The sequence below is a fragment of the Seriola aureovittata genome, chromosome 21, assembly GCF_021018895.1.
Source record: "Seriola aureovittata isolate HTS-2021-v1 ecotype China chromosome 21, ASM2101889v1, whole genome shotgun sequence".
NCBI lineage: Eukaryota > Metazoa > Chordata > Actinopteri > Carangiformes > Carangidae > Seriola > Seriola aureovittata.
The window spans coordinates 13,841,140-13,862,743 of NC_079384.1; the positions used below are offsets into that span (position 1 = coordinate 13,841,140).

The 21,604-nt window shown below is 40.4% G+C and overlaps 2 protein-coding genes across 2 annotated transcripts in view; both read left to right on the plus strand.

Moving 5' to 3' along the window:
- The window catches only part of prkcea (protein kinase C, epsilon a), a 33,768-nt gene extending 22,016 nt beyond the window's left edge, over positions 1-11,752 (plus strand). The window contains exons 3-15 of the mRNA XM_056366180.1: positions 152-317; positions 433-467; positions 2,003-2,091; positions 2,468-2,597; positions 3,276-3,418; positions 4,612-4,714; positions 5,327-5,541; positions 5,912-6,085; positions 6,199-6,353; positions 6,642-6,780; positions 7,047-7,235; positions 8,956-9,102; positions 9,797-11,752. Coding sequence (XP_056222155.1) covers positions 152-317; positions 433-467; positions 2,003-2,091; positions 2,468-2,597; positions 3,276-3,418; positions 4,612-4,714; positions 5,327-5,541; positions 5,912-6,085; positions 6,199-6,353; positions 6,642-6,780; positions 7,047-7,235; positions 8,956-9,102; positions 9,797-9,946 — 1,835 coding nt within the window. The 3' untranslated portion in view covers positions 9,947-11,752. The remainder of the gene's footprint in view (positions 1-151; positions 318-432; positions 468-2,002; positions 2,092-2,467; positions 2,598-3,275; positions 3,419-4,611; positions 4,715-5,326; positions 5,542-5,911; positions 6,086-6,198; positions 6,354-6,641; positions 6,781-7,046; positions 7,236-8,955; positions 9,103-9,796) is intronic.
- A 244-nt stretch (positions 11,753-11,996) lies between these two features.
- Positions 11,997-19,366, plus strand: epas1a (endothelial PAS domain protein 1a). The gene is made up of 9 exons (XM_056366181.1): positions 11,997-12,238; positions 13,064-13,230; positions 14,774-15,021; positions 15,130-15,214; positions 15,306-15,406; positions 15,552-15,715; positions 16,944-17,050; positions 17,197-17,365; positions 19,184-19,366. Exons 1-9 carry the CDS (start codon positions 12,213-12,215, stop codon positions 19,245-19,247), a joined length of 1,131 nt encoding a protein of 376 aa, XP_056222156.1. The 5' UTR covers positions 11,997-12,212; the 3' UTR covers positions 19,248-19,366.
- Positions 19,367-21,604: the final 2,238 nt, after the last annotated feature.

Sequence of the window (21,604 nt, forward strand, 5' to 3'; positions counted from 1 at the left end):
TCCTTATTTGTACAAAACGTCTCAGGAAATACAATCGATGGGCACGAGAAAACATCCGTCGCACTCAGATGTGTGTGAATCCTCTTTTGAAACTTACTTAGTTTAGTTCAGTTCATTTTTACTGATGAACTCCTGTCTGTTCACTCGACAGCCTCAGGAACCAATGACAATGAGGAGCGAGTGTTTCGAGAGAGGATCGGCCCCCGCCGGCGACAGGGCGCCGTCCGAAGACGCGTCCATCAAGTCAACGGACACAAATTCATGGCCACCTACCTGAGACAACCAACCTACTGCTCACATTGCAGAGATTTTATCTGGTAGGAAACACACACACACTCACACACACACATTTGTCTGGCCTTACTTACTTGCTGTTATGTTTCCTTAACTAACCTGGCTGAAACACTGTCTCCTCTGTGTGTGATCTGATAGGGGCGTGCTGGGGAAGCAGGGATACCAGTGTCAGGGTGAGTACTTTTCTCTGGCCGATTCCAATTTCTCAAGTAACATTGCACATCATTTATTATTTAAGCATGAGAACACACGAGGGATTACATGTTGCTGAAAGACAGCTGTGATTTGGATGCAAGCCACCACAGAGCCACTGATGAACTGCATTACACCAAATCCACATAATATATTAGTAGGATTAAAAATGCTCATGAGCATAGTTTCAGTTGTATGTTGTCCTATTGCTTTTTCTTCAGTTTTCTTCACCCTAAAAATTATGCTGGAAAGGAAAGTGTTACTTAACTGACCTGTTGAGGTACTTTATTGCTATTGGAATTAGAATCAAATTGGATGATTCTGCAGAACATGGTGTACAGTACTGTGCAAACGTTCTGTGCAGATGCAGGAAGTTGTGCTGCTTAGATAGCGTGGGAAAAGGTGAGGGTGTGGTGGGTGGTTGTCTAATGGATTCAGCTTAAACTCTGGAGATTAGGGTCCACATCCTGTCTCAAACCAACAGATAATGTTGGTTGTTTTAAATATTTAACCATGACAGAGATATTTCCCAGACATTAACCAGCCGAGTAATTTTAGTTATCTAAATGCTTGTCTACACAGGAGGTTTTTCAGCCGCATGTCTGAGGGAACAGGGTCCCATTTCACCAAATTTCTTACATGCAAACTGCATTTTGCGACATGAGATCATTTCTTCCAGTGTTCATTGTCACACATTTCACTAATACACATGGAAACAATACTTGCACCCCAAGCATAAGCAGATTTATCTGCTACAAAACATATTTTTTTTATTTCTATTTTTTTTTTCTTTGTCTGTATCTACTGTGATTGTGTATTAGACTCTGAATGTTGCCAAAACACGCAGCAGTACCGTGCTTGAATGCATCCTGTGTAGATGCAGGCGGAGGCCCAAAGTGGCTGCTGCTGTTCTGCTAATGTTCTGCGCTCAGTACACACTGTGTTACCTTAACCACACTTTAATCACATTGTAGGATATCATAGAAATAATGAATTAAAAACATTAGCATTGGAAGTAATCCAGGGTTTTGCAGAATCATCCAATATTAATGTTTAGTCTGGCGAGTAGGTTGTGCTTCCTCTGTTATGGCTGTAATATATATATAATAATATAAAAATATTAATAATTCAGCTAGTTTTGGATTTCATGGAAGACCGATCTATGTCATTATTTCCCCCCAGTTTAATTCATGCATTTCATAGGACATAATTTACATTTCGCAGACATGAATGATTCTGAAACTGAAACATTTTTATATCGACATTTAAAGTGGATCAGTCCCATTTGGTCCCAACACTCGACCCCTTTAATAAGGTCAGTATTGGCACGGATACTGAATCAGTGCATTGGACCAAGGCATCACTAGGTCCAACAGTATTGCTTCAGAATCATGCGAACATAAAATTACTCCTTTTATTCTTCTCTTCTAGGAAATAAAAAGAAAAGTTGTCTTGTAAACATTATTTGACTGAATTTATCATGTTTGTGAATCAGTTTTGATGCTTCGTTTTCCAGTGTGTACGTGTGTCGTCCACAAGCGCTGTCATGAGCTCATCATCACCAAGTGTGCCGGGATGAAAAAGCAGGAGGACACACCGGAGGAGGTAGACACACACACACACACACACACACACACACACACACACACACACACACACACATTTAATGCAACCATCTAAATGCACATAGACTTTGTATGTAAAAACGTCTTTAATCCTCTTTAACATTATTTGTTGATAAACACTTGATTAAATATCAAACTCACGTATAGACATGAACACACACATATAGACAAGACTGAACATGAACAGACTCACCATTCAGGCCTTTAGTAAATAAATCTGGGTTACTTAAGGTTACATGTGTACACTTTGTACTAGCACTTGAGCCACATGCATTATTCCTCCGATAATGCAACAGTGACCTCTTTATAACACTGTCTGTGTGTTTGTGTGTGTGTGTGTGTGTCTCCCTCTGTAGGTGGGTTCACAGCGGTTCAGTGTTAACATGCCCCATAAGTTCAGTATCCACAACTACAAGGTCCCCACCTTCTGCGACCACTGTGGCTCCCTGCTCTGGGGCCTCATGAGGCAGGGCCTGCAGTGCAAAGGTGAGTTCATGTACAGTTTGGAATTTACAATGTGAGAACAAGGGGAAGACGTGATAACATTTCTAATATGTGCATAAAGTCTGTAAAGAAAAAAATTAAAATGTCCATGAATGTTTTTTTTTTTTTTTAGAGCACTTTCAGTTCATTATAGCTGTTTAATAATAACTGGCAACACACGCATTTATATATTTGCAAAGGAGGATACGTGTCTGGTTCTACTTTTTCTTTAATAAGCAGAACGTGAGAAAAACATGTCAACAGATTTAGAAGAAAGTCGGTGAAATTTTAGCATTTTGAGAACTTCTTGGGATTTCACCATTATATGACATTTTATAGACTAAGCAATTATACCAGAAAATAATTGACAGATTGATTGATAATGAAAAAAAAATCAGTTGTAGCATCCCAAGATGATGTCTACTGCATTGATCCTGTACTTTGATACCTTTCAGTGGCATCATGGTGCTTTTAAGGTTTCGCTCAATAAAAACCTTTTCTTTCCTTTTCCTAAAACATGTAACTCCAAAGTAAAATACCGTGAGCAAGCCGTTTGGTTTTATTCTCTACAGTGTATTGATGGCCTTCCAGCACAGTTTGCTGCCTTTAAAAATGTCCCATGTGTGAGTCAGAATGCCTTCATAGGTTTCAGCTGAACCTTTTCATGTGTGTTTGCTGCAGTGTGTAAGATGAATGTGCACAGGCGGTGTGAGACCAATGTAGCTCCTAACTGTGGTGTGGACGCCCGAGGAATCGCTAAGGTCCTGTCGGACCTGGGAGTCACGCCTGACAAGATCTCCAACACTGCACAGCGCAGGAGGAAGGTAACCAATCATTCTCACTGTGGCGCTGCATGTTTGGTCCCTAGCTAATAAAGATATTTGCATTAATAAGGTTTAATTTCAATATTTTGAAACATGGAAGTTAAGGGCTGTACCTGTCAAATTTGATTCTGCATTTGAAGGGGGATTTGGTCCTTTTTTTAAAATTGGTTTTAAGTTCTTTTCGTTACATATACAGATGGTTTTGAATATTTTTACTGATACTTTTTCATCCTTTGTGCCTGGAATAAGGAGAAACTCCTGTCTAGACACTGGAAACTGAGCCTGCTGGGCTGTACATTCTTTCTTTCTGCAGTTTCTCTGTAAATGAAGTTAATTCTTCACAAAAGATGTAAAAAAAAAAAGTTGGAGACAACATAATGTGATGTGTCCATAAGGTTGGAATAATAAGACAGAAGTTGCACGTTTCTTTCACACCAAGCTAACCTTTATTAGAATATATTAGTGTCTTTGCTTTGATAGCACAACTGAATAAAGGAAACTTTTTCTTTTAGGTAGTTTGTTAATTGTGACATGAGATGATGGTATTTTACCTTATAAAAGTATTAAAAGAATAATTAGACATTTTTGGAAATCCACCAAGAAAAAGATTGATACCACTCTCTTGTCTGTAGGCTATACTTGTTAGCTGCCAATTAGCTTAGATTAGCATAAGAAACAGCTAGCTATTCTCTGTCCAAAGATAACTACATCTGCCAACCAACACCTATGAAGCTAGCTAATTAACATGTTGTGTCTTGTTTGCATAATAAGTGTAAAAGTTACATTTTGTAAAGGTAAAACTTGTAAAATGTACGTTTTGTTTTTACAAGGGGTATATGTATATGAGGTGCTATCTAGTTACGCTAGCTGTTTCCCCCTGTTTGCAGTCTTTGTGCTAAGATAAGCTAACTTAGCAGCTAGTGCTAGATTTGTATTCACTGTACAGACATGAGAGTGGTAGCAATCTAACTCATCGAACTATTTAGGAAGCTCAAAGTGCCTCCAAACTTTTTTAAAGAAATTATTGCAACAAGGGAAACTGTGTGAAACAATGTTCAGAGCATTCAAGGTTTGATTTTGTGTATTTTTGTATTTTGTGGAATAAATTCACACGCTTGAACTAAGAAACTGAGATTCTGGTTTTTAAGAGGTCAGCCCAAAGGAACGGTCATGTTGTCTCTTTCTCTCTCCAGTTGACTTCAGGGCAGGACCCTCCCCAGTCTCCTCCTGAGCTCTCTCAGACTGAGGAGAACAGCTTCAGCCAGCCAGCTGTCCCCACCTCCCCCTCACAGCAGGGTAACGCCGAACACAACACACACGCACATCAGAAAACACAGATTTGACACAAACACGCAGACATTTCAAAGCCCTTCGAGATGCGTTCTTAGCAGCATGTGGTTTTAATGTGTTAATTTTACCAGCGAGAGGCAGTAATTTGATTTCAGTAATAATATTGTTGCTCCTTTTAAAAAATAAGTACTTAAATGTGTTATTGCCCTCTTAGATATAAGACTAAACATGAAATATCTAAGAATTATCCCCCACCGCCCACCACCATTTGTTACTTAGTCATCATTCTCTCACACTTTGTGAGCTGAGAAATAAAAGTTGACTCTCTCTTCCCATTTTTGTTTTAATCGAGCCAAGCGATGATGATGACAACAGCGGTCACTGCAGCTATTTAATCACCATGCTCAGAGATACTTTAACTGAGCCATCCCAGGTTTTAACAGAGGATGTGATCATCATTTTTGAAAGTTTATTGAAAAGTAATTGGTAACAAATCATGAGTAATCGCCCTTTTTTTTTTTTTTTTTGCACGACGAGCCAAGCAGCGCCAGGGGGAAAAAAAAGGCAGTCAGCCTGTTTTCACTGATGTCTGATCCGCTTTTCCGATGACACCCACAGACTTGGCACAGTTAGATCGCCTGCAGGACTCGCTGTCACTCGACCAGCAGGGACCCCAGCACTCCACCTCCTCCTCCTCCTCTTCCTCCTCCTCCACCACCTCCTCTTCCTCCTCGTCCTCCTCCTCGGCAGGCAGGGAGAACGGACAGAGCCAGAGGAGAAGCCTCAAGGACTTCAACTTTATCAAGGTTCTCGGCAAAGGCAGCTTCGGCAAGGTGCGATTGCAGAGAGGAGGCGTTTGATGGGGATGTTTATTTGTTTACTGCTCATTAAGTTTATAATTAAAACTGTTTTTGTTTTTTTTGTTCTTTTAACACCCTGTTCACCATTATTCATAATTGCCTGGAATAGACCAGGTCACATATACATTACATTATAAGGCAGCAGTTGTTTTTGTTTCCTAACCAAACACAAAACATTTCAATTGTGACATATACTGTATATAACTTTTGCATCTTTGCAGCTTTTTCAGTACGAAAACGAAAAACAAGCAAGAAGAGACTGTATTGATATGAATTCATAAATAAGGAATTCACTCAGTATTTTGGTTTTTCACCTCCACCTCCATCCTCCTCCCTCTCCCAGGTGATGTTGGCGGAGCTGAAGGGGACGGAGGAAGTCTACGCTGTCAAAGTCTTGAAGAAGGACGTCATCCTGCAGGACGACGACGTGGACTGCACCATGACCGAGAAGCGCATCCTGGCCCTCGCCCGCCGACACCCCTACCTCACCCAGCTCTACTGCTGCTTCCAGACACGGGTAGGACTTGCCAGACAACACACACACACACACACACACACACACACATTCAGATTTGCTTGCTCATCTCCATTTTCTCAGTCTCATGCCCGTCTGTCTTTCTCTCTGTGCAGGACCGTTTGTTCTTTGTAATGGAGTACGTGAACGGAGGAGACCTGATGTTCCAGATTCAGCGATCCAGGAAGTTTGATGAGCCTCGCTCTCGTTTCTACGCTGCTGAAGTGACCTCAGCCCTCATGTTCCTGCACCGTAATGGGGTCATCTACAGGTACCTCTTTTATTTTTATGTTTTTCAACCAAAGACTCTGTAAACTGTCTGTTCAGAAATATCTAATAGATTCAAGAGAAGCCAGAGAATTAACTATTAGGGATCTTCATAAAAGATTCAGTTATAAGGAACATACCAGAAGGTATGTTTCACACCTGAATTGCATTACATGGTGATTCACATGTTTTGTTTTGTTGTGTTTGTTTTTTACATTGCATGCTCACTTTTCCCAGTGAGCCCAAATGTTGAGGAAACAGATGGTGCTAATTCCCTCCCTCTCTCTCTCAGGGATCTGAAGCTGGATAACATCCTGTTGGATGCAGAGGGACACTGTAAGCTGGCGGACTTCGGCATGTGCAAAGAGGGCATCATGAACGGAGTGACCACCACCACCTTCTGTGGCACGCCTGACTACATTGCCCCTGAAGTGAGCTGAATATCCCTTGTTTGATATATATTTCTGCCACACGTTGCTCTGATTTTTACACTGCATTGTGTTGGAATGGTAATCAATTTAATTTACTTTACTTAATTTAGTCCCGCACCTACAGTACAGTGTTGAGGCAAAGATGCTTTATTTAGAACGCTTCAGCAACTTAGCATCGCACTTCCATAAAGCTGCAACAGACATGAAAACGCTGTTCCAATACCATCTGTCCGTCATGTTGATCTGCGCCATGTTGTTGAATTCAGATCCTGCAGGAGCTGGAGTATGGAGCCTCTGTGGACTGGTGGGCCCTCGGGGTGCTGATGTATGAAATGATGGCCGGACAGCCTCCGTTTGAAGCCGATAATGAAGACGACTTGTTTGAGTCGATTCTCCATGACGACGTCCTTTACCCCGTGTGGCTCAGCAAAGAGGCGGTTTCTATCCTTCGAGCGGTACGTGTCGTCTCTCCACCGGAGACAAACCTCCTCTAACTTCTTTTATTTGATTATGAGAGTTTGAAGAGCTATTGGATTCTCTTTAAGAGTGAATCGCATCTTCTTCTTCTTGCTGGTGCTTGAAGGCGTCCATGATAAACTGAAGAATAGTTTCATTTTAGTATAATTTAATTGAGTAGCTCAGATCATGTACTGTATGACTTGTTTAGGTTTTCTTCAGACTTCTCATTACTAAACATACGAAACCTTCCAGTGAGAAGGTCTGTGGACAGAATCCACAGTAAGTGCTGATTTGGTCAAAAGAAGTTAAAACTGAATTTGGTTGAAAAGTGTTTAGAAAATATTTTAGTTGCATACAGCCCCAGTTTGTGCCTCTCATGTGTTACCATTAAATATTCTTAAAATACACCGGTGGACGGAGTATTTTTACATTCAGATGGTTGGGAGTGTCTGCGAGGACTCTGGAAACACCTTCAGAACAGCAATGAGGTTTGTTGAATGACCATTTTTGAGAAATGAGTCAAATGTTATGATAACACATGAAAGCCACAAACTGTTTAACTCGTTCAACAGAATTTAAAAAGCTTGACTTTGATGTTGTAATGCAGTCGTTTTTAAGTGCTTTAGAAACAACATTTTTGTGTACAATAGATTTTTAAACAGCTCACTTCTCAGCCAGATGCAGCCAGATTTTAGCCTAGATCCTGGCCAGCTTTTCACTGTCATTAACTGAGAACCACAAAGGCAAGGACTCAAAAGCACGACTCAGGCCAGGGTTTTTTTTCAGGAATCACTCAGTACACAGGTACAAGGCAGACTGATTCAAGGGAGCAGACTGAGGCGAGGTCAATAACTGAGCTGAGGTCAAACACAATAAAACTGAGGAAGACGACAAACTGGCACCAAGGGACGGGAAAACACCGACTAAATGCACTAGGAGAGGGGAGACAGTGAGACACAGGTGTAACACATTAGGCCTGGGCAGCCGGTCTCGAGCACAGGAAGTGAATCTGAAACAAGTTAGTGATACCAAATTAAACAGGAAGTGTATAAAAATGACCTGATAAAGATGAAAACATGATCTTTAGAAGCAGAGCTTGATATGACATTCACCCGCAGATCACCATGCTGCATTATGAAATGAATGTCTGTAATCTCCAAAACTTCAAGAAAACATTTTTTGGTGTTTTTTCTCCCATGTTTTTTTTTTTTTTTTTTTTTATGATCACTCTGTCATTCATGTTTCTTTTCTCAGAGCTGCACACGTGCAAATCAAACTCATTCAAAGTGCACTTATCGCAAAGGTGTTACACAGCTCGTTTCTCTGCCACTGAAAATTGAAAAAAAATTCAGTCAGAGGTTAAAGTGATAACAATGCAATCATAAAACCGCAGTAGATCACAAAGTGCTCTCACAACAATGAACAGACAGCAGAACAAAAGCAAACACAGCTTTCAGTCTCAGTAAATAACACCAGCACTTTGCTTCATCACTCTGCCACTACCCCTCTTAGTTTGTACCAGTCACAGAGCCATTAATGCCTCAGCTCTATTATTAGCACTCAAATGCTTTTTGCTCAGCCCTTCGTTCTGTTTCTGTCCTCGTCGTTTTATGGATGAAACCACAGCTTCTTTTTTTTAAAGGTTGGCTGGTTTTCAGACAGTACAAATTCCAAGTCAAAAGTGTGTGCTGTTTGTGTGTGTGTGTTTGTGTGCAGTTCATGACCAAGAACCCAGCCAAGCGTCTGGGCTGCGTGGTGAGCCAGGGCTGTGAGGAGGCCATCAAGACCCATCCCTTCTTCAGAGAGATCGACTGGGTCCTGCTGGAGCAGAGAAAAGTCAAACCACCCTTTAAACCCCGAATTGTAAGAAACACACACATATTACTCACACGTACTCAAGCACACACTAACACTTTACATCCCTATAAAACCACTGGGATTTTTTTGTTTTCCACAAATCCATAAGTTGCTGCAAGATCACTCTGCAGTTTGCTGTGAAACGAGGTCCTCTTGTGGCCAGAACAAGCTCACAAAACATTTCTGATGATAGAAAAAGAAAGAGAAAAAATGCAAATAAGCTGCTAATCAGGTGCCAGAATCAATGAGTAAAATAAGATAAAATACTTTTATATAAGTGTGGTCTTGAAATGGTCTAATGATTTTAATTCAATTACACACTTTTTGATCATTTAATGAGCCCCATCTACTCACAGTAGAATACTGAGTCCCAGGAATTCAACCAAAGTCATTTTCCTGTTGTTTTTATTTTATTATTTATTCATTTGAGCATTTTCTAGTGGCCTGAGCAGAGCTGGGTGTTGAATCTCAGTGCTCTTTGAGTAGGAACTACCTGCACCTGTGCGTATGCACAGGTTTGTGTTATCTTCACACACAATCACATACGAAACAGAAAGTAATTCTCAGTGGTCAGAAGGTGTCGCTCTTATATCACTTTCATAGCACTAGATTGTAGTGGAGTTCTTCCTCTGACTTCCGTGTGTGTGTGTGTGTGTGTGTGTGTGTGTGTGTGTGTGTGTGTGTGTGTGCGCCTCTGCAGAAGACCAAGCGAGATGTGAATAACTTTGACCAGGACTTCACTAAGGAAGACCCCGTGTTGACGCCCACGGACGAGGCCATAATCCGACAGATTAACCAGGATGAGTTCAAGGACTTCTCCTACTGCGCCCCCGAGGAGACACAGACCTAACACACACACACACACACACACACACACACACACACACACACACACACACACACACACACAGACACACACACACACACACTGATACTATAACACTAAACCTGGCACTCACGTACACACACATGCTGACACTCATACATGTGTAGAACCATAGATCCCGTTACAACACACACACGCACACACACACACATACACACACACACACACGGTCACTCCTTTACTTTGAAGCTATTGGTTGTTGTTACTTTTGGAATATTCTTTACTTGCATTGTGTTGTTCTTGTTGCCTGGGTTTATTATGAATATGAATATTAGTATGAATATGAATATAAATATGAATATACACACCTGCACATGCTCTCACACACATTCCCATCTGCACACTTTTAATGCTGATTCACACACACACACACACACAAACTACAATCCCAAATTTGTACACGCTCTCACATACCTACAGGCTCACTGCATATGCTCCGACAACCAAACACACACACACACACACACACACACACACACACACAAATATACACACACTTACATTGCTTCTCTCCCCCAGCACCTGTATACATGTGGACTGTGGGTGCTGGGTGCAGAGGCCTGTATATAGCCTGTGTTGAGTGGCTGTATTGTGTTGGTATTGTCTGCTAGTAAAGGAGAGTCGTGGCGCATGGACAAGCACCCTACCTGTGTTATTACTGTCCTTATTGTGGACCAGTTAGGGCCAAATACCCTTTTGTGCAATACCCTGACTATCTATATATTTTATGGTTTTGTTTGTTCATGTGTTATTTTTGTTTTGTTTTTTCCTCAAAATGTGTTAATTTTTTTTTTTTTTTTGGGGTTGTGGATGATTGAAATCTTCCTCTCATCTGTCCTCCTGTCTTGTGTATACAAAGTGAATGTCGAGCTTATAAGTTACAGGCTATTGAACTAATTATGTGGAGCAGAGTGTTACAGGCGGCCTGTGTAGCAGTGAAAAGCACGATTTCCAGCTACTTCATCCATCTGCTAGTTTCAGAGTCCACATCCGTCCCGCCGGTGCGAATGCTCCGGCCTGTGGGCGTTTTTTTTTTTTTTTTTTTTCGTGAATGTACATTTTCGTGTGTGAATGTGTGATTTTTTTTTTTTTTTCCTGATGGCATGTGACTTTTTGTCTTCAGCATTTCTGTTTCTATAGTTACCATCAGTGTTTTCAGCCCCCCTTTCTTTCTCCCTCTCCTCCAAAGCACCAATTCCCCTTTCCCACCTCTAGCAGCTGTCTCACACAGCCAAAACCACTTGCTTTTCAGACTTTTGCTTTTTTCAAGAATGGCTTTTCTTTCTTATTGCTCTCTCTCTTTTTTATTATAATTATTATAATTATTATTATTATTATTGTAAAGTGTATCTGGAGGAATCCTTTGTGTATAATACTATAACTATATTATAGGTCTGTTACAGCCGGGTGAAAAGAAATGTGGAGAACCAGCAGCTGAATTACCTCTCATTTCAAACACATACACCCACACAAAGCACCACATACAGACTCCCTCCTTTGACTCCTCCTTCCTCTTCTCACTCTCTTTCTTACAAACACACACACATGCACACACAGAGAAGGACTGTTGTCGCGTGTACTGTACAGTGATCTGAAGGCGAGCTGGTTGCTCTGTGTGCAGTAGAGTTGGTGTGTAGTGAAGCTTCGTGCACCCAGGGGTAGGGCTGTTCCTGGTCACACTTCTATCTTACTCTGTGCCAAAATGTAGTGCAACAGCCAGGCTAGTCCTGTCTGGTCTGATTCCAATAAAACACTGAGCTGTCTACATCACCCCCAGACTCCTCCGTGTCTTCTTTCCTTCCTCCTTTTTTTTTTTCTTTTTATTTATTTCTTCTTCTGCTGCTGCACAGAGACAGATCTGTGGGATGCTTTAAAGTATGTGTGAAAGAAGAAGACGAAGAAGCAGAAGAGAGGAGAGGGTGGAGTGGAGGGAGGGAAGAAGGGGAGGGGAAGGTGATGCTTTTCCTGGCCAGCTGACCTATCATTGTGCTCAGTTTTGGAGGCCTGGAGGTGATGCACATGCAGAGGGGAGAGAAGACACTTGCTGGAGTCTGTTCAAGTCATCTGTGCTGCGGGGGGGACCACTTGCCTTGCGACATTTGGCGCCACTAATTGCCTCGGTGATTAATCAGACTGCCTGTGATGGTGTAAATTGTTGTGGGGAGATTCCCTGCTGTGCTGTGAACATCTCTTTCACCATGACTCTGGACAGAGACACCTGTTGGATACAATGACAGCCGACAAGGAGAAGAGAAGGTAAAGCTGCATGTTGCTTTGTGCACAGACAGTATTTTTTCATCAATGTATTTTTTAAAAATATATTTATATATGTGTGTAATTGACTTGTTTATGGTGGTTTGGTCTGTAACTACGGTGATGTGGTGAGGCCAAAGATGGTTCTGTAACCACACTTGGCATCTAGATCACTTGACCAACACTTGTGACCACAGTGCACTGCTGTCCTTCCCTGTTAGTTCATCGGTGGTGGCAGAACTACTCAAATCCTTTTAAAAAGTAAAAGTAACATAGCCCCGCTGGAAAAAAAAATACAAGTAAATCAGAATCGTAAAGTAAAAGTAAAAAGCAAATTTAAAAAGCATGAAAAATTGAAATTTCCTAACTCATCAGCGCCATCTTAGTAGGAAGTTATTACACACTTCCCTACATGTTAAGAAATTTGCGACAATATTTTCAGATGATGTCAAAAAAGTCAGTGTCAGTTAAAAGTTCATGCAAAGTTGATGGTTTTGGAGATATTTCATTTTTTAACAGGCAACACTGGCGCCTTAGAAACCTGAAAGTATGTTTCGTAGCTATGATAATGTGTTTCCCTAATTAGCCCATACAGAGTTACAGTGTTTGCCATTCCCTGTAATATCACCTTTACCTATTGTCTGTCTATTGAGTGTCTCTGCTAATGCATTTACAGTATGTAATGACTTTATTGAACTTAAAATCATTTTATATTTTATAATATCCATGTATTACTGGAGTAGTGTTTTTTTGCAGTGACATCCGTTACTTATTCTCAATCATTGTTTTTTATGTTGTTTTTTTTTGTCTGACATTTGACCTCTGCAGGGCGATCAGCCGTGAGGCGGCCAGGAAGAGACGCCGAGTAGAGTCAGATGTGTTCGGAGATTTGTCTCAGCTCCTGCCTCTCCAGCCCTCGGTCCGAGCTAACCTGGACAAGCCCTCTGTCATTCGCCTCACCCTCAGCTACATACGCATGCACACACTGCTCAAAGGTAACACAAGTCGTCAAACACATTAAGGACATTTAACACCATCTCTGATCACAATATTCGGCGTGTGCGTGCAACGAATATAATCAATAGTGGAAAAAGTGTATTTCACTGATAAAAATATGGCAGAAACTGTGTTTACACCTGCGAATGATGTCACTGTATTTTCATATATGTTGTGTATATTTTGCCACATTTAAAGAACTGGTTATATATATCGAAAGAGTTGAGACAGAAGTGAAAACTTTCTGTTTCACAGTTTCTGGGCATGTGGCTGTGAAATGTAACTTTTGATAGTCTTTCCTGTGCCACTGACCAAATTTCACATACATCATAAATATGAAATTTTCCATCCAGAATATTTATATGCAAATAATGATAAATAATAGAATACCAATTAAAAACAAATAGTTTAATTATACTTTAAATAATACATTCACAATGTAAGTAAGTTAACATCCCGACACCAAACTCTTTCTCGATCGCGGCCTGAGTCCGGCTCTGTTCCTCCTGTTAAAAGGGAGTTTTTTCCTCATGTGCTTCCTCATTGAGGGAACTGTTGGGTTTCCCTCTACAATATTGCAAGGTCTTGACCTTGCCGTGTAAAGTGCCTTGAGATTATAATGTATGCTATGAATTGGCACTATACAAATAAAATTGAATTGAATTGAAAATCATTTTATAAACATATTTTTTTGATATTGCTGGTTGCAGATGTGGAGAAAGATACTGAGTTGGCGGCTGCTTCTGCAGTTTTTTGGAAATCCCACAAATATGTGTCCAAATTATATACGTTGTTGCTCGTAAAGTTGGAATAAAATATTTTTTACCTCTTTCCATGAAATGATTGTGATGTGATTTATTCTTGACAGATAAAGTGTATATCTTCTCAAAACTTTAGTGGTCAATCTCTTCCGAACATATCACAATGAAAATTAAACCACAATTAAACCACAATTAAACTGAAAACAAAATTATTCCAACTTTATGGGCAACAGTGTATAGTGGTTAGTACAGTGGTTGAGTTAAACTGTCTGTAGATAAGTGTTTGATAGAGGAAGTCCTTGATAACATGAGTAATAACACACACAGTTAAGTGTTCATGAATTCAGAGGATGTTACATTATCTTACATTCATTTCCTGTGGACTTACTCTAACTTTACCTTAACCTATGACCTATAACCTAATCTACACCTGACCTTACCCTTAGCCTGAAACATTTCTTCACCTTAATATCTACCAATTTATGTTATGGGAACTTACTTTTTGTCCTCATAAGCAAGACAAGTCCCCCTAAATCTGTAAAGAGGTTTAGGTGCCCACAACATGAGAAGTACCTGCACACACACAGACACACAAACACACACACACTCACACATACAGATTGATCACAAGCACACCACATCCTTTGTTCACAGTTCCCACTGAAGCAAATTCTGAAAATGTAGAACAGAATAAAAGTTTACCATGAAATTAACTTTTATTCAGAGTAATCACACAATCAATAAAATCCTTCTCTTCCCTTTTTTTCTTGTGCTGTTTCAGGACACGCTGGGACAAAAGCAGACACCAGTCACACAGTAAAACATGGACAAGCGTTGGAGGGTGGAGAGGAGCAGCAAGAGCGTGACGGAGGACGTGACGATGAGGAGAAACAGACGGTGGCAGTCGAGGCCTTGGAAGAGACCAACATGTACCTGAGGATCCTGGAGGGGTTTCTGATGGTGTTGTCCACTGAGGGAGACATGATCTACCTGTCTGACAACGTCAGCAAATACATGGGTTTGGCACAGGTACACACACACAAACACACACACATATGTTTCTATATGAATGATGCACAGGTGAACACGTAGGATTCAAGATTTAAAGATGAACGCATGCTTTTTGTTTTCCGACAGGCTGAGTTGATGGGACACAATATTTTTGAGTTTGCTCATCCCTGTGACCACGAAGAAATCAGAGCAAATCTACGGCTAACGGCAGGTGTGTGGGTGTGTGTGTGCGTGTGTGTGTGTGTGTGTGTGTGTGGCATCAAGAGTCCTTGTTCAGTTTGGGTAAATTGCTTGTTTTTCAGAGGAAGTTTGGAGCGGTGCAAAGAGGGACTTTATCATGAGGATAAAAAGCGCTCTGACTCACAGAGGAAGAAGTGCTAACCTCAAATCAGCTACGTGGAAGGTCGGTGAGAAACAGAAACACTTGAAAAAAAGTCAGACTTTTTTTGTCCTTCTTCCTTAAACTTACAATATGAACGTCATGACACATCGAAAAGTCTCTGGTAATATTTCTTTGCTGCTCTTTAAATAATATTGTGTGGTTTTAGGTTCTGCACTGTCAGGGCCGAGCACAGGTGTGTGCCATTCCCTCTTCAGTTTCCTGCCTGCTGCTAACCTGCCAACCTCTGCCCCTCTCACACACACTCCTCAGCACACACACCTTCACCAGCCAGCACAGCATGGACATGAGGTTCACATACTGTGACCAGAGGTGATTTACACAAATGTACACACACACACACACACGCTCACACACATACTGCATACAAGTGAGTTGGTATTTATTGAATTGGACAGCCTTTGTGCTCTTACACCAACTATCTTGCATTATTTGTACTTGTGAATCTGCTATAATTTCATATTAAATGAGTAGAGCAACAGCTAGTGGAAGTGTAGTTACCCTGCTCTTAATGTTACTTAAAATACTGGTGTAAGAGTGTGTTTTTATAAAAGTAAAAAGAAGTTCCTATGAAACACGCTCTGCTGGGCTGTAAAACAGGAGCAGCTGCACACCGTATCGAGTCGTTTTGCATGTGCTGATATGGAAGAGTTGTGATTTCATTTTTGCATTGTTGCATATTATGCTCATGTGTTGCACTGATATTTGTTTCGCTGGTTCCAAACATCCAATGAACAAAAACAACAACACTTTCATTTCAAGTGTCCGTGTCAACTACATTATTATGATGGACACAGTCAGTTTAACTTCCACGTGATTAAAAGAAGTTTAATTCAGATGCTTTTCAAAATTTGACTCTTTCTTGTTTGGTTCTAAAGGAAAGAAAATGTCTCTCATAGTTTTGATTAATGAATAAGAACTCTCAATACAAGTTCTTACAAGAAATGTCATTACAAATAGTCTTATGTACAATGCTGTATATTTATATATAGAGAGAACAACATCAATTCAAAGTCTAGTGGAGACCCCAAAGTTTCAAGAGATACCAAATACGTCAGGCTGAATCTTGGTGATAAATGTGTATGAAATGAAACATCAAGAATATTTCCAATCGATGGACTGATGCGGCCATTAAAAACAGTCTTGAGGTTGAATTTTCTCTCAGTGTAAACATCTGGCTGACATCAAGCTGACACAGAATATATTATACTGAGAGTGTAAAATATAGATGGATTTGGATGGATTTTAAGGGGTTAATTTAGCGTGATAAAACAATTCAGAACTATAACTGCTTCTTTGTTCCCTTTTTAGCTTCCCCTTTTTTCTTTTTTTTTTTTAGACCAACGACTGCATAATATCAGCGCAGCTTGAACTTGTTTGTGGCTGTTGCTGAATGAGAAAAACTCACTTGTTCACTTGGTATTTCACAGATCTTTTATTGATTCAATTTCAGAACCTCCTGGCGTGTTTGAAGACTCGTTTAACAAGTAGTGTGAAATAAAGTCATATTGTTACAGCTTTGTGCTTTGTGTTTGTGCAGAGTGACTTTGCTTTTAGGTTACTCTCCTCAGGAGCTGCTGGGTCGTTCCTTCTATGATCTCTGTCACACAATGGACACAAAGTGTTTGAACAAAAATCATCTGAACTGTGAGTATTGATGCCCACACACACACACACACACACACACACATTGCGTATCTGTATGTGCTGTACCTGATTTCACCTCTGTGTGTATGTGTGTGTGTGTCTCTCTCTCTCTCTCTCTCTCTCTCTCTCTCTCTCTCTCTCTGCAGTGTGTTTGAGGAGTCAGTCAGTCAGCGGTCAGTACAGGATGCTGGTGAGAAGTGGAGGATACGTCTGGGTGGAGAGTCACAGCGCCGTCATCCCCAGTGTCCGACCCTCCAAGTCCAGACCCGGTGCCCACCAGCCGCTCTGCATCCTCTGTGTTACCTATGTTCTCAGGTGTGTTTGTATGTGTATGTGTGTGTGTCATCTGAGTTAAATATGCTTTGAAAACGTACTTATGGAGTTTGAAACTAACCCAATACAGTGAATCTATGACAATAAACATTTTGCTGCCTTTATGTTTAAACATGCTGGAAGCTCTGGGGTCAGTCTGTCGGTCGGTCCATGATGTTGGTCCAGACTGAAATAACTTAACAACTATTTGATGGATTAAAATGAAATTTGACACAGACATTCACATTGGTCCCCAGAGGATGAGGCATGTTTACATTTGTGTTTTTTCCCTAGTGTTACCATGACGTTGACGTCTGTGGATTTCAGGGAAATGTTCTACTAGATGGGATTCCCATGAAATTTTAACATTCCTGACTTTCCATATTGCACAATCATTAGGTCAAAAATGTAACCTGTCCAATACTTTGGTTTGTGGCCAAATACCTGTGACGCATTCCCATCAGCCTTAGCTGTACTTTGTTTTTATGCTGCATTCACACAATGTCGGCAGACCTTGCAGTCAGAACAGATAAACAGCCTAAATTAGCTTGTTTTGTTGTGCCATGTATTCGTAGCAGTTTGATAGCAAGTCAAACCAGATACAAACAAACAGTGTATAGTTCCTAGTATAGTATAAAATTAGCAGAATTGTTTGTAATAGTTAATACTGGATTGATGTAACTGCTGGCAGTGCTGCATTTGCAGCCGAGTCTTTATCACCAAGTAAGAGATATTGTTGGAATTAGAAGTCGGTGGCTGACTTGAGCAGTTTTTCCCTCTCAGCTTCTCATAAATATGGTTCAAACAATATGACGTGGATGCTAACATGCTAAACTAAGGTGGTGAACATAGTAAACATTATACCTGCCAAACATCATCATTGTGAGCGTGTTAGCTTGCTTAACTCCAAGCACTGCTGTACCGAAATCGCAGGCTCACAGAGCTGCTAGCATGGCTGTGCACTCTTAGTCTTGTTGTTACCATGAACTGCTTGGAAAACTTGGTGTTGGTGTTGACATAAGATTTGAGTCAGCTGCCAAACCACAACCTGCATCACGTAAGAAAAAGCAACACCTTTTGTGATGGTTATAACCATGATGACTAAACTCGCCGAACCCCACCGAAGTAGTCGTTTTAACACAAACCATGATCTTAACCAAAGCCTAACCATAGCCTTTTTATATCATAGAAGGGATTTATTTTCCCAGCAAACAGTGGATTTTGTCATTTAATTTGGTGGACTTGCTGCTTTTTGTAAATTTCTTCATTAGCCTTTGTTGCTCTTCTGCATTTGTCTCTGGCAGTCGACTGCCTTGGCAGTGATATAATAGTATAATAACAATAATGTAACTTTTACAGCTGAATTTTATGCCATACTGTGATTTACAGCAACCATGGCAGGATATGAAGCTTGGAACTTATGGATTGCTTTAGGGCTCCTCCGACTAATGATTATTTTCATTAGTGATTCATCTTTTGATTATAAGTTTTCACATTTGAGAGGCTGGAACCATCAGTTGACTTTCGCTATTAATTGATTTTCAAATAGTTTGCTAATTAATTTTCTGTAGAGTGACTCCGATACTCAATTAATTGACTTCTAACACTACTTTGCTACGTTAAGTGGTTCAAATGAATGTAAAACAGTCATATTTATAGAATTAGACCATGTAAAACCATCAGCATCGGCTCCCATACCCTAACTGCACTGACGCTCTTCTGAGGTGTTATAGTGGAAATCCCATAGTAGTAGCAGGTTTAGTGTAATTCAGAGTATTATTACTAATACCTGGTTTCATGCTGCATTCGTGTGTCTTACAGCGGAGTGGAGGAGCCGTCCCTGCAGCTCTCTTTGGACCAGACTGTCAACAGATATCTGAGCTGAAACTGGAGTATGAAGAACAATCTGCTGAACCCTCATCCTATAAAATCTGCTCTACCTCCCTCTGTGAATTCCTACCACTCCTTTTCATCGAATTAACTTTTAATAAATATAAAACTTTCTTATTCAAAACGACTTTTTGTCTGTTTGTGTCAACCCCTGGTGTTCCTGAGGATATCCACTGATACTCTTCCACGTATAGTGAGCTGTTGATTACCACCAGACACTTAAACCAAACCTTGGGAGAATATAGTTTATTGAGTGGGTTTTAGTTTCAGATCAGCTTTGATAGTGCCGGCAGAAAACTTTAAAACTTTTTACTTCACAGTTTTGTCAAACTGTTTTGCATACTTGTTGCAGTAGCACAGCTTCTGCTGTCCTGAGAGAAAACTGAAAGCTTATGGCGTAGACTGTGGTTGACAGACAGTTGAAAGGGCGTAGGGAGAGCTGAAATTTGTTGACGAAACCAAACTGTTTGACTTTTTCCTGACCTCTCTGGGCCTGACCTTAGTTCCTTTGGGGTTTCCTTCTGGGCCACCTGACACGTGGGATGACTGACTGTCAAGCACAGACATAACGTACAGTACACACACACACACACACACACACACACACACACACACACACACACACACACACACACACTGAGTATATATAGCAAGATATGCATTGTGCTGATGAAGAGATCTGAGCAGACGCAAGACAAAGCCACAGCTTCCTGAATAAAGACACTCGAGAGGAAAGTTCTCGTGAGAACTTTTTCAACTTTTTACCTCTCGGCCTCTACATACACTCACACACACACACATACACTCACACGCACACACACAAACAGACTATTTCAAGTTTCAGTTCAACCGACTTTATTCGTGTGAAACTGGATTGAAAACAGTCTGAAAATGAAATGCATTACGACAGTAATGGATGTAAAAAGAAAATGAGGAAATAACAGCAAAACATATAAAGTTACCTGTTACTATGTCAATTTTATGTTTTTTAATTTTTTTTAATTTTTTTTATGTTGTATTATAACAATCAGCCCCCTCACCACCTGTTATACAATACACACACACACACACACACACACACATCTCCTGTGATTAGCAGATCTGTGTCAACGTGTACGTTAACATTTTACTGAACTTGGATGAAAACTGAATTTTCTTCAATCATTAGGTTCAATTGCAAACATTATATTTCATATGTAGTATTTCAATTTCTTTCTACTGAATACCTCTACTCCACCACATTTCAGAGAGATGTATTTGACAGCTTTAGTTATAATTGACTACGGATTAAGATTTTACATAGAAAACATGAGATTATAAATTATGATGCATTGTTATAGATTAATCCACCCTGCAGTATATAAAAGACCTAATATTAGCACCACGTCAATAATAATCTATTAATGTCATATATGTGAGTTTATATATGGTTTTGATAGTTAGATAACTAAAGGGACATTTTCAATGCTGGACACTTGAGTATTTTGCTGTATTGCTGCTCTTATTCAAGTAAATAGTCTGCATGTTTGCTCTGGCACTCATACATAGTGATCTAAATGCTGTTGAAACGACTGCTGTATGTAACTTCCATCCATCCATTTTTCTGCTGCTAATCCAGAGTGATTGTGTCGATGACAGGCAGCAGCAGTTTTCTTTGTCTTTGTTAGAAAGTTATTCTGATGAGACTGAGGAAATAAATCTGTCTGCGCTGCTCCATTATCTTCAGATGCCAGTGAGAAATTATGTTTTTTGCAATTGATGTTGATCTGACCCTTTAATGTTCCCAGAGCCTTTGTTAAGTAACGCAACAAAATAGATAGAAACACAAAGGCTAAATCCTGTGGTGCATTTCAATACGAATTATTTGACACCATTTGACGGCTGATTCTTATGGACCCTTCAGTATGACAGAATCCATTGTCAATTCTATTGTCTCACACTTTAACACACACATGTGCTAATGATATAGTGTGTGTAAGTATTATTATTTTTTGCCTGTCAACCTCAAGCGGAGTCACATTCTCACCCTCACTTTGATGCAGTCAGACCACGGTTTACAGGGAGAGATACTTGCTCCATCTAGTGGTCAGTGACTGTCGTCAGTGAAACAAAAACATAGAGTCAGCCGCCTCCACGTGGCGGCCATGTTCCTTGCTTGGGCTTTGCTTAGAGGCAAAGATGGGGTTACTGGGAAAAATTCATCTACTTTCACGGTGCATGGGGAAGGAAAAGGTAAAAACTCCAGCAACACGTGATCTAAAGAACAATTTTACCGTCAAACCAACTGGTTTCAGCTTGTGGCCTTCATCAGGGTCTATTGGACTTTGTTTAGGACAGTTTCATGGGTTAGGT

Bases quoted from the DNA above. Each gene is read 5' to 3' on its own strand.
- epas1a (XM_056366181.1), top strand. From the start codon at position 12,213: ATGACAGCCGACAAGGAGAAGAGAAG. The intron at 15,407-15,551 runs GTCGGTGAGAAA...GTGTGGTTTTAG, and splicing joins TCAAATCAGCTACGTGGAAG to GTTCTGCACTGTCAGGGCCG. The intron at 17,051-17,196 runs GTGAGTATTGAT...CTCTCTCTGCAG, and splicing joins GAACAAAAATCATCTGAACT to TGTGTTTGAGGAGTCAGTCA.